Source organism: Pleuronectes platessa, chromosome 23 (assembly GCF_947347685.1).
Source record: "Pleuronectes platessa chromosome 23, fPlePla1.1, whole genome shotgun sequence".
Taxonomy (NCBI): Eukaryota; Metazoa; Chordata; class Actinopteri; order Pleuronectiformes; family Pleuronectidae; genus Pleuronectes; species Pleuronectes platessa.
The window spans coordinates 11646660-11663592 of NC_070648.1; the positions used below are offsets into that span (position 1 = coordinate 11646660).

The following is a 16933-nucleotide window of genomic DNA, read 5'->3' on the forward strand; positions in this document are numbered from 1 at the left end:
GAAGATATGCAGCAAATGACCAGGTCAAAAATTTGTTCTTGTGAATCAAATTGGATTACATTTTTATTTAAATGAGCAGACGCACTTTAACGTATCTGCTCTGCTTTTATCCCTTTATTATTTATTATGAAGGCTTTAATTCAGTACTTTATTTACTTCATTCATTTGAATTCACTTGGGATCGAGTTCCAGAGCTGACACCCCTTTATGAAGAAATCGGACTGTCCAAATTTAGATCTAAAATGTTCTATCATATCCTTCAGAGTCCAAAGATGCGGCGCAATGGCTTCGAATTGAAGATGCAAGACCGCTACAGCCACTTCCTGGCTGCAGACAGCGAGGCAGAGATGGAGGAGTGGGTGGTGACGCTGAAGCAGGCTCTTCAAAGCAGCACCGAGGCAGGCCAGGACAAGAGGAATGGGGCAGAGTCCCTGGACTGTGCCCTGGGTGAGTTGCGTTCTACCTACATCTGAAAATTAACACTCTTGGGAATTACACATGCCCACATCCTCTTTGAGTCAACCCATTATATACAGTCTTGTTGAAAAGGTTACAGTCAGCTAGGTAAGAAAATAATAACATGTCTAAGCCTCTTGTAATGGTACAGAGAGTAACATTAATCCCTCTCCTGGCAGTGGAGGTCCTCAGAGTCTGGGCCCCATGTTAATGGCTTCCATATTACGTGCAGAGGCAGAAATTAGGCTCAGGTGTTTCCAGGGTTATTCTCTACTACACTTCTTAACCTTGTATTTAGTTATGGGGATGTCAAAGTAATTCTGGGACTCAGATATTCCTTCATATCTGTTGTACTTGACATGGATCTTAAATTCCATTCGTTGTGGTCCTAAAAAAGTTTTAATAAGTCAAAAGTTTGACTTGTTGAAACTTGTGGAAACCCTGAACACTTTAGTTGGTAATTTTAACACTATAGCTGCCGTCAATAGACAGTGAGTAGAGATATACTTGATGATCAAATATAAATTATTAGAAAAACCTGTGCAGAAGAAAAGGTAAATAACTCAAGACTCAAGAATTTTACAACAAGTTTCTTATAAGCATGTGTGGACCATCTTATTTCTTAAATCATAATATACTCTCTGTATAGAACTCCAGTGAAACCCAATAGATATATTTTGCTCACAAGTTTCAAAGATGCTGATGAGACACTGGTAGGCCGTCCAAGAAGATGGAGATGCAGTTGGAGTTCACTCAGTACATAATGTGCCACCAGGGAGTCGGCAGAATAGTGATTGGCCTCTTTTTAATTTGGCCAAAAGCCTGAAAGTTTGGCAAGACAGACACAACAGGAGCTACTTGGGAAACGTTTGTTGAGCCAAGGTTTATTGGCCATGATTTTCAGTAGCGTCCATTCCCTGTATGTGCATGACCTTTATTCACGTGTATGCTTACTGTCCTGTTCAATCAGATGACGACACAACCAGCCAAGGTAAAGGAGAGAGCCTGCTGGACCATGGGAGGAGCTTACAACCTGAGCTTATGAAGGTATGAAGGATGGATTGGAGGTTGATTAATTAACACTCATTGGCTTAGTTAGTGATATACAGAAAAATGATAATTAGGATAAAAAAACTGTTGCCTTTAAAATAATTTAATGTAAGAGAAGACATATCCCAAAAATGTGCGAGTCCCCCTCAAACAGTTGCACAATATACAGTCACTTTTTATCGTTTGTGTGCAGAGCTTTTTATAAACAGTCTATAGTGCAGAGGGAAGTTAAAACATTTTGTGTTCATCCTACCTGGTTTATCTGCAGTGAATATTCTTAAGTCGATGTCTTTCATAAAAACTGAATTTGCCTTATTACTGTTCACGCGTGTGGCTTGTATGTAAGTTTGAATGATTACTAAACTGCTGTTATATTTTCATACATTCCATGTTGGGTCAGCTCTATATAAAGCGTTGCTGCAAAAAAACAAATGTGCTTCTGATTTGAAGTCAAATAGCTAAAGAGGAAGTGATTCTGTGAATGTTGCTGTTATGATAGAGATCAGCACCCACAATGGTAATCAGTCCAATATAATGAAATATAAATAAGATCTTGATGGATCTGGTGGTGATTTGGACCCAGTTGCAGGACCCTACTGTATTTTTTTCTGAGGACATAGAAGACATGTTCAATTCTGTCCACAGACTGAAGCCACACTGCCCTGCCCCTTTTTGACTGCTACAGAGCATTGTTTGCTATTCAAATTTTAATCTTGTATCTCATGTCCAAATCGCACCATATTTCCCTAACCATTAAGAATACACATGCCTAGTTCGAAGCAGATAAGATGAATGGGTCGCAAGATAAGCAACATATACTTAGTGGGTAGATTGTTTACCTTACCTTTACAATGTAAGAGCCCTTGAATAGAAGCTCTTTTGTTGAACTTACTGTATTTGAGCAGCACTACGAGCTCCACAGAGACCATGCTGCTTTAATAAGTCTATAAACCCAGAGCGCCACGCAGACAACAAAGCCTTACGTGCTGCTGTTTCCCTCCGTTTGCTCTGGGCCACTCCAGCGCAGCTTTTCCCCCTGCTCCATGCACAAGATCAGTCGAGTTTGTCTGCAGGCTTGACTCAGTGAAAGCAAAAAAAAACAAGGGAGTAGGACAAGTGGGGAAGGAGATGGATTAGGGCTCTACCGTGACCCGAGGGTTTGATTTGTTGTCTCCATTAGATCCTTTCTCTTTCTGTCTGGGTCTGCCGGGCCTGTCTCTTCTGAATAGCAGAGAAAATACTATCAGGCAACAATCTGATCAGATCCATTTTGTTTTGAAACCACCATTTTTTCTATTTCTCTAAAATTGATGCAATCCGTACATTTTTTGTTCCTGAATGAGAATAATAAAAAAGTGAAGTTGCTATCAAATTAAATCTCTATAAAAAGTAAATCTAAAAAAAGGCCTTCTGATGTAATTATATTATATTTTTACTGACATTCCTCCACTTTGTGTGTCTGTCTGTAGTACGCCAGGGAGACTGACCAGCTCAATAAACTCAACAGGAATGAAGGCAGACAAAAGCTTTTCTCTCTTGATCCTGAGACACAGGTACAGAAGATGCTTCTTTGGATACTTACCCATTGTATGATTTATTTATTTCACTATAGATTCAGACCATTTGATCTCTCCTCCCCTTTCCACCATTTACACTGTTTCCTTCTCCCTCGCTTCCTTCCTCTGTCATCCACACGCCATATCCCTGCTCATACTCTCTCCTCTTGATCAATCCTTTTTTCCTCTTGTTTTACCTCCTGCATTCTTCTGTCCTTTCTACTCCTCCTCCTTCTCCCTGTCTGATATCCAGAGGCTGGACTTCTCGGGCATCGAGCCAGATGTGAAGCCGTTTGAGGAGCGCTTCGGCCGACGTATCGTGGTCAGCTGCCACGACCTGACCTTCAGTCTCCAGGGCTGCGTTAGTGAGAAGGGTGACGGCGTCCTAACCAATGTATGTCTGTATCTTACATCTACAACACCGATTTCGATTATATTCTAACTTGTCTATCCCTTAAAGTACTACTCATAATTTACTTTAACCAGTATCTTAAAAGCCTTCATTCAATAGAAAACCATATCATGCTGTTATCGCAGAGGTGAATCTCCTTTAGTTTTAAGACCAAGGTTAAAATATCCACCTTAAACCTTAAATGGCTTAAAGACTGTCTATTTTTCAAAAGTGATCACAAAACCATTGAAACCTAGTCTCAATGAAATTGCTTAACCTTTCCTCTGACTTCATTTTGAGTGCACTTAACTACAAACCGAACCACAACACACATGCTTCCTTTTCACACCACAGATCTTCCGATGCCCTCACAGTCTGCTGTGCTTGCCCCAGATAATATACTGTGCCTTCATAATTCATGTTGACCTGTCTGGGAGAACTTTAAGTAACCAGGCCAAAAGAAGAGACCCCATATTGTTTCAGACAATTTTGTTTATGATTAAAGCAGTTGGAAGTAAAGGATTTGCAAGAATTGTGGCTTATATGCAATGAATGAAGAGCTGATGAAAGCACGAGGCAGCGTTTCTAGCATGTGCGAGCTTTGTCTTTGTCAGAGTGGATGGTTGTAGTCATAAAACATTGAGTTGGACCACCTCCGTCTGTTTGCTTCTCCATTAGAGGATTGAAATGACTCATATTTGTGGTTTGGAAGCAGCACGTTCTTTCCCTCCGCTTCTTCCTCCCCTCTTTTCCCTCCACAGGATCGGATAGGTTTAATGTTTACTGGATGTAGAGGCTTGCCCATCACGCAGAGACCATTCATCCTGGTATAAGTGCACAGTCGCTCAAAAGTGTGTGGGCTGTGGTAGAGTAGAGCCAACGTGTGCTCCCAAAACAAGATATCAACCTATGTTTTGAGGCTGACGTACTGAAAGCCAGTATTTTAGGAAAGATTTTCCTCTATATTTAAGCTAAATGCACTTCGAGACAACATTTTCTCAAGACATGTATTAATCTACAATTTTCAGTTGTTGCATGGCAGATACAATGTCATGGGTCAAATTGAAATGTATGGCAATGTTTAAGGTGGTTTGCCAGTTTCTTAAATGCAGGTTTTACGAGGAAAAGTACCTAACTAACAATGAACTAACAATTCAAGAACAAGTCACGGACATTTAGAGGGTTCATATTATCACTCTCAGTACTAGAGTCTGATAGATTGATTGACACATATGAGCCTGTCCCAATATCAGCCAATGATGTTCTGATATGAAACAATTTGACAGAACAAACAATTCCGAAAAGATGTATATTCATGTTTACATTCTTACTTTAGAAACTTTATTTTCTTAATTCAATACTTATTCTATACAATTGTTTCTGTTTTTCTGTTTTCAAAGTTTATGGTTAGACGGTAAAAGAAATCATTCCTTAATTATATTTCTTTATCATTAGGGTTTCAAGTTTCGAGTCATTGCCATCTCTTTTATATATGTATCGGCCGATATATCAGTATTGGAAATGTTTTACCCCCTGATATCGATATCAGCTAGCCTGGATGCCAGACGAATTTAGCCCCGCCCACAACATTTTTGGTCGGGCAGTTCGGTATGGAGTCGCTCCGTTGGGAAAAAATGATGCCCGACCGGGCCAATCAGATTGTCAGGGCGGGCTTTATACGATGATTGACAGATGATCAACGGTAACGTAATCAACCACGTCATCAAAGTGCCCTTGGGTTGAATTCGTTTTCAACAAACATGCCTGCCGCTGGAGAGCTGAGATGTGTAGATGCTGCCATTGAGTCTGTTTTAGAAGACATCGACAGCGCATTCATTTTGAAAGAGGAACACAGAACGTGGAGGCGACGCCAAAGCACCGCACTAATCCCTATCACCCCGGCGCTTGGCTGTTCACAACGGACACTGAAGCGACGCTGAACCGCCGGGCAGCGCTAATAATATCACCCGTTGATCCAGTAGATCGCTGCACGGCTTTGTGCCAGTCACACCGGAGGCTGAAGCACCGCGCTGCGCCAAGGCTGCCTTGCGGTGCTTCAGCCTCCGGTGTGACCGGCACAAAGTTTTAACATGAGAGTGGATGGGAGCCAGCTGTTATTTAAGGCTTGGCGCTGCGCTGAAGCGTTCGGTGTGAACCCGGCGTTAGTAAATAACTCACAATGCGTTGCTTAGCATACGTCACATACTACGTTGCTCTGATTGGTTGTAGGTCTATCCAATTGAGCGAAGAAGAATTTTACTTCCTGGTCAGTTGAAACACGCCCATAATCACAGCCCAATGGAGCGGTCTCAGACTCACATTCTGACTAGAATTGTGAGTCTGACAACGTCAGGCTAGATATCAGCATCACTCCCTACAAAATTCACATCCATCTGGCTAAGCTTGGTCGTCCAATACATGGCTCTATAGTTTCTGGTGAAAATAAAAATAAATGTGATTTACAATATAGTGTAAGAGCCAGATTTTTACACTTCAGATACTTCCTACACTACCCATCACCCATCTCTCTGCTGAACCCCCAGGTGGAACCGTTCTTCATCAGCCTCGCCCTCTTCGACGTCTCCAAGAGCTGCAAGATCTCGGCCGACTTCCACGTCGACCTGAATCCGCCCTGCGTCAGGGAGATGCTGACCGACGCCTCGGGCCAGCTCTCTCCTTCGTCCGACTCGGATGGGGGAGGAGGCGGTGGAGGAGGAGGACTCAAGGATGGAGGAAGGGGAGTTGGACTAATGGTGAACGGCGACTCGGGGAAAGGGAACGGCCTGCCTGTGCTTCAGAGGGTGTCGGAGGCTCTGCTGCGTTTCCCCACACAGGTAGAAACATGAATACTTTGCTGATGAACCACACGTCTGCTATTCAGGACTGGGTGTGAACTCTGAATCACTGTTCCATCCTTTTTGCAAAACATATTTCGAAATCAGCTTCTTCTGAAAACACCAGTATAGTGGGGATGCTGATATGATAGTAATTCTTCTGGTTTAAACTTTTAAGGCAAGTGACATAAGGTATACAAAACATAATCACACCTAATGTGTTTTAAGTAATAATAAGGTGAAACTGAAGAGGTCTGTGTTATATTTCTGTGGTTGTCTAATTTAGTTTTATAATGTTCAATTGATAACAGGGATCCTGGTGCGGTAGTTGGCTTATACACAGCAATTTGGCAGCCTGTCATCCTGTTTGGTGCAGAGCTCTTTGTTCTGCTGTTCGTGACAATTAGAGCAGATGAGGAAATAGCTGAAAATGAGGTTTAGTACAGTCTGGTTTGCTCCTTCTGTTTCGGAGGTTATGTGTTCACCCAAGTCTTTTGTTTTGTGTACATGTCAACGGTATTTGCACCATACTAGTTGGAGGGATGGGCGATGGGCGAGTGAGGAAAATATGTATGGAATGTAATGTTAAAAAAAAGATATGCTTAAAAAGAAAATGGACTGTCTGGAGTCGGATATCATTCACTTTGTGGCTCTTGGTTCAGACTGTGTTCTTAAGTCTGACATTTGAATAATACAATGAATTAAGTGACACCCAACAGTAATGACTTTCCATATTGGTTATTAGATTAGATTAGATTAGACTCAACTTTATCGTCATTGCACAGAGTACAAGTACTGAGACAACGAACTGCAGTTTAGCATCTAACCAGAAGTGCAAAGCAGTAAAAGTGAAAAGTATGTGCATATGTAAAGTGGAATATGTAAATAAATAAGATATATGCAGTAAGAAATAGATACGGAACATGAACAATATTGATACAAGACTAGCAGCAATATGCAGCGTAATGTACTATAAAAATATACCTTATTTTATATTAGCTGTTTATGGGATGAAATAACAGTCCATCCTGACTTTCAGTCTATCTCCACTTCCAAATTGATTTTTGTGACACCTCTCAGCATTAGCACTCTGACTGCAGCTGGCCTGGAAGGGACGAGGTATAAGTGAGCACCTGATGGAATGCTCTCTTCCTAACATCAGAGAACTCTTATAACACAGAGGTCATAATAGTTTTCACGTCATTATAGCTTTTCCAGATGGCGAGTGCGTCTCCAGATGACGCTTGGTCCATGTGCAGCCTTTAAAGTTGAACTCATTCAGCTCGAAGCTGATGTCAGATCTCTGGTTTTCCTGTTTTTCTCATGCGTGCTTTGCTCTCGGTGTTGTAATGCTTTATGTCTTATCCCTCCTTTTTGCTGTATTTGAAGTTTATTTAAGAAAGAATAATGACCATGTGAGAATCGCTCTTGACCCTTTGGGCAAACTCCTGCAGGTGCTGTCAGATCATGCTCACTCTTTGTTCCTCACCTCTGGCTGCTCTGCACCGTTAATTTGATTAAGACACTCAAGACATGTTCCTGCTGTAAATCAGCAGCAGTGAGGTTATGAAACGTAGTCAGATATTCTTCCATGACAAGAGACGTGACTTGGAAGGGATGGAAACAACTGGAAAGTAAGAAGACGAATAGCGCAGAGTCGGAGACACAAGCAGATTCAGATTCAGTATTTCTATCTGGTAAAAGGTTCTTCTGTCTGATTTATGGACTTAATGTGATGTTCTTCAGGTCGCCATGTGTGAGCAGAGCACACATATTATACACAAACACATGCATACAAACATAGCAGGCTCTACCTCTGTGATTAGTGGGCTATTATAGCTTGGCTGGCCTAAGTTTAATTTAGGTGGACTGGGTGTGGTCCAAGGACAAGTTTCCTTCTGCTTGTTATATCTCTCTACCACATCATCAGCTCTCTAGACTAGAGGATGCAGCCTCTGCATCAGTTTCATTACATAACGAGCAAATCTAACACATGACTTTTTTCTCATCTTCAAACCGGCAGTCGTATGGTGCAGCTGTGACGATGTCTACTAGCTTTTCTGGCAAATAAAAATGTCGAATTTAGCTAGTTTTCTTTCCTCTTTCCAATAGACAGTAGCGAAAACGAGTATCAACAAATCGTGACTGTTAAAGATTGAAACCAGAAGCAGCTGTGTGTGGTTGTGTGCTACTTGTGAAGCTCAGATGGGAGAGGACAGACAGAGTGTGTGTGTCTGTCTGACTCGCACCATGCTACTCTCTGCTACGTCTATTATTAATGTGCAGTTTGATGTCTGCATCTATTTTGATTTAGAGCTGCATTAGCCGCTAAGAAGCACAGCGGCTTCGTCCTTCAGTTTTATTACTTGTGCAGAAATCTTTATGATATAAAAATAACTTCCTGCTGTCACAAGCAGTATTTTTTTTAAAATTTCTGTTCCCACAAATCACCATGGATTTTCTACGTGTGATTATAATATGAGCGGCGTGGCTCTGTCTGTTTGTGTGAGCTGACACCACAAGCTTCAACATGGCCCCATCTCATCAGACCAAAAATAGATACGAGCACCATGCGGTTTTCCTGTATAAGTTCTGCTTACAGCCGCCACCTCCCCCTGCACTTGCCTTGTAGGGAAGCAGCTGATGAGTTTAAGAGTGAATACACGTTTCTAGTTTGAGTTGAATTATTTGAGTTCCCTGCAGCTGTGATGACGTTTCCCCTGACATGCACGTATCCCTCCTGGGACCACCTCTCCTCTTCCTATTCTCTGTGGAAAAATCCTGGCGGGGGGAGGGTTGGAGGGAAACACACAAGTTACTCAGAGTCTGTGTAACTGTCACAGTGACTGTTTTATCGTTTTACATTTCAGTTTGGTATTGCTTTGCTTTAGAAGCAATTAAAATGTGATGAAAAATGAAATAAATAAGATGTGACAAGGTGAATTGGCTATAAAATGTGTAAAATATCTGGTTTCATTCATTCATTCACAAATTTAACTCGGTCACATGATCTGGTTAAAAATTGGATTGTGGCATTGTGGGCAAGAGTCAGCGTGGATGTGGAGGATGCATGTGCCCTCCTCAAGTAGCAATTCTACAAATGGTCCAATGGTTTGTTTTTGATTGGATTTTTTTTGTTATGCTCATGTGTTTGTCGCTGGGCTTTAGATTTTTGTCGGTCTACTAGTGTAAGTCTTAAAACTTTTTTTTTTCTGTTGTAGTTTTGACGTGTCCTTAGGAGGAACGATAGAAACGTAAAACAAACCTTCAAATACATCTGTATAAAGCGTGACCATTTCCTCATCGGTGATGTTACGGTCTGCCAAGTCAAATTACAACTGCAGATGTTGTCAAACTGTATCGTCACGGTCCTTCACCGATGACCCTCCTCTTCACCACCAGCTTTCCTTCTGTCTTCCAGGGTATCTTTTCCGTCACCAACCCTCATGCAGACATCTTCCTGGTGGCCCGTGTGGAGAAGGTGTTGCAGAACGGCATCACCCACTCTGCCGAGCCCTACATCAAGACGTCGGACGTCAACAAGGTGGGCCATCTTTGCGTTTCGTCTCATTTGCATACGCTTCTTCCCCTTTTCCCCCTTACCTTCCATATTGATTATATATTTTCTGCTCTTCCATTTTTCCGCAGACTGCTCAGAAGGTGCTCAAAGCTGCCAAGCAGACGTGCCAGCGCTTGGGCCAGTACAGGATGCCATTCGCCTGGGCTGCCAAGTAAGACAGGGATACATCTGTTTGGATTCATCTTTTGGAATTCAGCTTCATTGAAAAGAAAACACACAAGTGCAACTGTTTCACCTCATTATTCTTCTAAATAGTTGAACCAATTCTGAGATGTATGCATTTCAGACTTTCCCAACCCTGTGTACCACTAATGCAAATCATATAACATACAGTAAATATTTTATTATAATTATTCAGGCAGCCTAACTAATCCCCAAACTATCCAATAGTAAATGCATGGGGATACATCACATTAGCTTTAAAACCTTAAACCCTGTAACCGTAGCCCTGTTTGTGTTTCCAGGCAGGTGTTCAAAGATGCTCAGGGCAGCCTGGACATGGACGGGAAGTTTTATCCGCTGTACCGCCACGACAGCAGCAAAATCTCCACCGATGACATAATCAAGCTGCTGGCCGACATCAGGAAGTGAGTCATCGCCACTCTCCTGCTATTTTTGCCTGTGCATTTGTACATTTTGAAATGTTTCCTGGTGCATCTTCCTCTTGTGTTGAATGTATGTTTTCCTCATCAGACCCGAGAAGAGCAAACTTCAGACAATCCCTGGACAGCTGAATGTCACCATTGAGTGTGTTCCGCCTGATTTCTCAAGTATGTTGTCTCACTCCCCTCATCCTAACATTTGCCTCTCTCTCTATAACAATGCTCACACTTTGAAGTCCAATGCCTGCCTTTAAAACACACTGCACAATGTAAATATGAAGGAGCCGTCGCACATCCGTACTGGTAACTTACATTGTAAAGTCAACAACACATTTTGCTGCAGAGTCATGCATTGGGTTCTACAGCAGTGAGTGTACATTCTTACAATGCCTTTCTTTATTCTCTCGGGCATCTGTACGTTTTTTAATTTAATTTATGCTTTTTATTTCTATACAAAATACAAAACCTCAACCATAGCAGGTATTGTAATGTATAAAAACTCGAAGTAAAATAAAGGTCGTTCAATATAATGGAAGTGTCATATGTACATCTGCGTGATGCATGACCCTGAGTTTGCTCCTTGGTGCGGCACAACAGGAACTAGGCAGCACAGGTTTTGGTTCCCTAACTCTTTTGCTCTGCACCCCCCCCCCCCCCCCCAGATACGGTGACTTCATCTTACATTCCCGTCAAGCCCTTCGAGGACGGCTGTGAGCGGGTCTCGGTGGAGATTGAGGAGTTCCTCCCCGAGGAGGCCAAGTACAACTACCCCTTCACCACCCACAAGAACCAGCTATACATCTATCCCCTGCAGCTCAAATACGACAACCAGAAGACCTTCACCAAGGTGTGTGACTCACAATGAAGCTGGATAGAAGAGGAATTGAAATAATGAACTTAACCATCTGTTGCATGGTGTGACCATATGGCAAGGATGACTTCCTCTCAATTTTATTGAAAGGCAGCAATTAAGAGTCCATCTTTTACTGTTTAACACAACACATTTTTCAGCATCAAAACCAGTTTAAATGTAATATGTTTTTTGTAAAATTGTAAAATTAATAGGTTGACATGTGGCAACTAATTACCCATGTGCATTCAACCTATTGGACTCTAACAGTCCAGTAGCACAAGGCTACTCTGAGACTATTAACAACTCTTCAGCACATTTATAAGGGGGAAATATATTATTTTTATGTGATGTTTTTAATTTAAAACATTTATGGAAACAAAAACACAATGATGGATTTAACAAACACCCGGATTCCTCGTTGGTCCACTTCTGCTTTTTTATACTGTACTTTATTTTTAAGCTAAGAGAAATTCAACCAACCATGCTGTTAGAAATGTAGATTCAGCAAAAATGTATAATTAGATATAGATATACAGTATATTGAATAGATTAGCCACTCAGTTTAAAAAAAAAAATCCCAGAGGATCACTCACTCCCACTGATGTAATGTTTCCTCCACACCAGGCGAGAAACATCGCAGTCTGCATCCAGTTCAGAGATTCAGATGAAGAAGGTGCAGTCCCTTTAAAGGTGAGTTGCACTAACTGCATGGAGATGATATAGTTCATGTGCTACTGTATCTTAGTGTTTCACTCATTTTAACCCAAGATTAAGGAATTCATTTACATTTTAGCTGCTTGAAGGTGAAATATATTTTAAGAATAAATGGTTATAATCCACCAAGGGTAGTTTGAGAATAAAGTAAATGAATATCATGACTATATTCTTTTCTTTATCCGGAAATTATGAGAATGAAGAGTAGAAATTTACAGTAAAAGTCTCTAGGAGGTCAGAATATTTTAAGATTTTTATGCTGTGCAACAGTCTGTCTGCTTTTATGTGTCAGATGGAAGAAACTTGAACTATTGCTCCACTTATGTGACAATACCTGGGCTTGATTTGAAGCAGCAGAGATTTCAACGATGTATTATGTCTTTATTCTTAAAATCTAAAGTTTTAACGGTGGCTTAGACACAGAGAACAAAAAAAAATCTTTCTGTACTGCAAACACCCTTTATTTTTATTCAAAAGTGGGCTTTCAAAGTTTGCCTCAGGACGTCCAAGTTCAGATTTTATATTGTTTTCTCTCAAAACCAGGCACTAGCACTCAAATATAGCCTGCCTGTGCTTAGATTCCTGCCATCAGGCTTCAGCTCTTCTTCTCGCGCTCACGCTGCCTCTGTGTGCATGTGAAGAGTCTCCTACCCTCTCATTTTTTCTTCTACTCTTGTTTTTTTTGTTTTTGCAACAAGTCTGTGAAAACTCCCCAATCAATAGAATGCCAGGTGTAGTGTTTACAAGGGAAAGTGTTCCGCCCTCGCCAATTTTGCCTGTCATTCGAGAGCAGTGTGAGCACGAGGAGAAGTGCCGGAGACAAATCTAAACACAAGCAGGATGTAACTGAGTGGTAACCCAGCGTTTTGAGTGAGAGCAGTACAAATTCTGAATCAATAAGTTCTGCTCTCAAACTGAGAGACCACACGCTTGAATAAAGAGAGGAAGAACCCCATAAACACTCCTGTAAAATCTCATTATTTTATCACATCCCATAATTCAATAATGTAGTGAAGACGGCTTGAACATGTGTTTAAGTCTTTCATTCATGCTCAGGAGAATATACATGCACACATAGCAGAGGATCCGGACACAAGGGAAAAAAGACTTCATACAGTCCAGGTTGAGTTCCTACTGTTCAGAGCAAATTAAGTTTAAGATAGAAGATCGATGGTTGTGATGTTGAGACAATCATACACTGATATTTGATCAAAAGCAGAAGTTTCAGACATGATGAACTTTTCTTTTTATTGCTTTTCACAAATTGGAAGCCTAAAGTGCGGCTGAGGGGCCAGAAAAGGAGAAAGGAAAAGCTTAAGGGTAGCTGGTGATTATAGCTGGCAAGAGAGGATAATGAATGGTCATTCTTTTTTTCTTTCTTCTTCTCTCCTTTCTCATAATTTCTCTCTGGCCACACGCTTTCAAATATTTGTGGCTGGAAACAGTCATCAACGCACCATGGATCGTTGTTTTCACTTTTTTTTTAGAGGGAGCGAGGAAGACAGAAATTCTTTCACATCAACAGCCCGATAGCATTTACACGTGATGCTCCCGATAAAGTCATGTCCGCTCACACACACTCAGGCTGGCGCAGCGAGGCAGAAAGTTGTTTACTAACAGCGAGCAGCAGGAGCCAGCAGCACACCTCTGTGGAGATTTAATCCGTCAGCGGAAGCTCGGGGAGGTTCTGTGTTGAACATGAGACACAGATCTGAAGAGAGAGGGAATTCTTTTGAAGCTCTGGGAAGCACTGACGAGAAAGTTGTAGAAGATAAATAATTTTCCACAGGCTGCGATTTGAAAAGATTAGTGCAGAAAGTGATGTATTGTCGACCGGTCAAACCGATACTGTGAGCTCTGGTTTGATGAATTTGTTTGACCTGAAATTGTAAAAAACTGTTAAAACTAAGGTTTACCAGTGCAACCAGTATAAAGTGTTTGATTTATAGTCCTGTGCAGTGCAGTACATGTATGAACAGGAGGACTTTGACAGATATGATCCCAGGCATCTCCCCTAATGTTTCACCTCTACCCTCATCCTGAGTCGGATAATCACGACTCCCATCAGCCCCTCTGCTTGCAGCTACAGCGTTGTGTTGGGTTTTCCATTGGGGTAGACACAGTAGATTTCCCACTGCTGTACCTTGTGAGATGTAACCACAGATGTTTTCCATAATCTGTGTAACTCTTTATCTAGTTTTCCTGTGTTTTGGTTTGTTTAAATGCTCTTTTATTGATTAATTTGTCAAGAATTTGGTGCCTTGCTCTGTGATAGGTGCTTCATTTTTGTCACTGAAATTAAGTCATCACAACTCTGTCATCGTGATAGTTTTAAATATTCAATTACGGGAGGCATCCTTCCAAAAGTGCACAAGTCTTTTAATTAGGTTTTGTGGTTATTTCTCCCATCAGGCACATATTCTTTATTCTCTCCTGTCATTATTATAGTCATTAATTTATTTTCAAGTTTTATGTCTGGGAACCTATTAAATTCACTTAAAGTCACTGATGCCTGCTGCAGCTCCAGGTCTTATCTTATCTTATTATTATTATCTTATTCTCATGAGTATTTGAACCCTGTCCCCTTTGCTCCCGGAGCCCCTCCCATCCTCATGACTCGTCCAAGTCCTGAAGAGGCTCCAGCTGTTTTTTTTTTTTCATCCTGGCTCCTATCAGTCTCACTTTCAATCACTTGGCTCCAGATGTCCGTCCTTCCTCTGGCCAGCACTGCTCATTACTTTTCATTACAGACGACTACAATTGTTAGCATCCTAATTTAGAGTCTCAAACCAGCCATCAGACCATATCTGAATTTCCATCTTCCCCTTGTTCTTCCGACAGGTTTTTTTTTTTTAAGGTGCTATCATGAAAGATCCCACATTTTTAACCTGTGATGCCTCTTGCTGACACGTGGAAGGAGAAAATTTGTATTTGAGTGGCCACATGTGTGTTCACAAAGTTGTGTTATTGTACATCCAGCAGGGGAAAGATGACACTAGTGCTTAGATGCAGTAAACCAAACAGTGCTGTGCAAGGCCTAAAAATAGGTATCATTTTTCACGACGTCGCCCCTCTTGTCTACACGGATCCTCTGCTTTCTTAAATTCCTGGTTCCACTTTCTCCAGTTTTGTTGCTGCTTCAAAGATGCACGTGATCAAGGCCTCGCGCACTCTTATTCGTCTTTTTTCCCCTGAATACTGTCTGTAACCACAGATTGCTGAGCACTTACTCACCGCTGTGCCCCAACATCAAAGACTTGAATGACTGATGTGCTTGCCTGCTTTCCTTTCAGTGCATCTACGGCAAGCCGGGGGACTCGCTCTTCACGGGCAGCACCTACGCAGCTGTCCTTCACCACAATCAGAGCCCGGAGTTTTACGACGAGGTGAGACGACCCCGCTCAAATACAAAAGTCTAAATATATCTGCAGATTTACAGCCGTGTGATTTATTCCATCTGCTCAATAAAACCTGAACATACACATCAGGTTATTGTAAATGATGAGAAGTACATCTGGAGCAACAGGGAGGAAACTCTGCAATTGTTTTTTCCTCAAAACTCCCTTGAACTTATACCTTTTGTACAGTGTGTGTTCAAGGCTCAAATTCCTCAGCCACCACTGAGATAATCCAATAAATCTGTCACAGGGGTAGAGCTGTGATCTCACACTTGACTGGTCAAGCAGACACACGCACACGCGCGCACACACACACACACACACACACACACACACACACACACACACACACACACACACACACATACAAAGCCAGATAGAGGTAGAACAGAGGGGGTGTCAAACTGATTTAGATTTTAAGAGTCCCCACATACACCCACATGAGGGCTTCCACAAACTGCAGCACAATCACTGGGATTTACCCCCCCCTCCCACACACAGACACACATGTTTCATCTTCCGCTCACCTCATGGAGGATTTCTGACAATGATCTTTATAGTTTTAGCATATTTTATCCTAACCTTGAGTACATATACGTTTGCTGTATAAATTGATTGTTATTATTAATGTATGGAGAATTTCAACATTTAAGAAGGTCAAGACAGAGACAGCTTTATTGGGACTTATTTTTTTGCAGTTATAGTCTGATGGCAGTTGTATACGGAATTTTGGATCGACTGAGTGACTCATACCCATCAAATTCTTCTGAAATGTGTTGCGAGCTTGATGTGTTTGTGGAGAATCAATTTAGTGTGTCATTTCCTGTGAGAAAATCATGTGCCAATATGTCAGGAGAATGCATTTCTGTGCTACGGCTGCCCCCTTGTGGCTATTGTGTTTCACTGAACTACACAATGTGACATGAAATTTATACAAGAGATATACAACCTCTTCATCATGACTAACATTGATGCACTGACCTTCTTTAAGTCGTACCCTATCCTTACTGATCATATGAGATTTACTGCCAACTTCGCTACGATTAAAAGAGCCACCAAATGTATCCTGGTTAATTCAGCAATCTTACACCCATATCTAATATTTAGTGTTTCTATGCCTGCTTTCTTGTACATTTACAAGACATGTTCTTTTTTCAAATTTGAATCTGGTAGAGGCGCTGATATTCACATCTGACAGCTGTTCTCAGTTTGTCTCTGGGAACTGTATCTGTCCCCAGCAAATACACTATAAATAAATACTATTGGTATCTGAAAATTACTCTTCTGGTCTAAGCAGGAATAAAATGATGTCACCTTGAGCTTGAAACGATGAACTTTTCATCCATGTGCAGGTTAAGATTGAGCTGCCAGTGCACATGCACGAGAAACACCACCTCCTCTTCAGCTTTTACCACATCAGCTGCGAGTCCAGCAGCAAGGCCGGCAGCAAGAAGAGGGAGGGAGTGGAGACGCTGGGTAAGGAGAAAGAAAATTGTTTC

At 41.5% G+C, this 16933-nt stretch overlaps 1 protein-coding gene across 4 annotated transcripts in view; it reads left to right on the top strand.

Moving 5' to 3' along the window:
• The window catches only part of dock11 (dedicator of cytokinesis 11), a 58260-nt gene that overhangs the window by 14965 nt on the left and 26362 nt on the right, over positions 1 to 16933 (top strand). For all 4 annotated transcript variants that reach the window (XM_053416494.1, XM_053416495.1, XM_053416498.1 and 1 more), the window contains exons 8-20: positions 264 to 447; positions 1427 to 1503; positions 2976 to 3059; positions 3316 to 3456; positions 5997 to 6287; positions 9709 to 9831; positions 9936 to 10018; positions 10332 to 10454; positions 10561 to 10637; positions 11132 to 11316; positions 11947 to 12012; positions 15330 to 15422; positions 16787 to 16910. In XM_053416494.1, the coding sequence (XP_053272469.1) occupies positions 264 to 447; positions 1427 to 1503; positions 2976 to 3059; positions 3316 to 3456; positions 5997 to 6287; positions 9709 to 9831; positions 9936 to 10018; positions 10332 to 10454; positions 10561 to 10637; positions 11132 to 11316; positions 11947 to 12012; positions 15330 to 15422; positions 16787 to 16910 (1651 nt within the window). The remainder of the gene's footprint in view (positions 1 to 263; positions 448 to 1426; positions 1504 to 2975; positions 3060 to 3315; positions 3457 to 5996; positions 6288 to 9708; positions 9832 to 9935; positions 10019 to 10331; positions 10455 to 10560; positions 10638 to 11131; positions 11317 to 11946; positions 12013 to 15329; positions 15423 to 16786; positions 16911 to 16933) is intronic.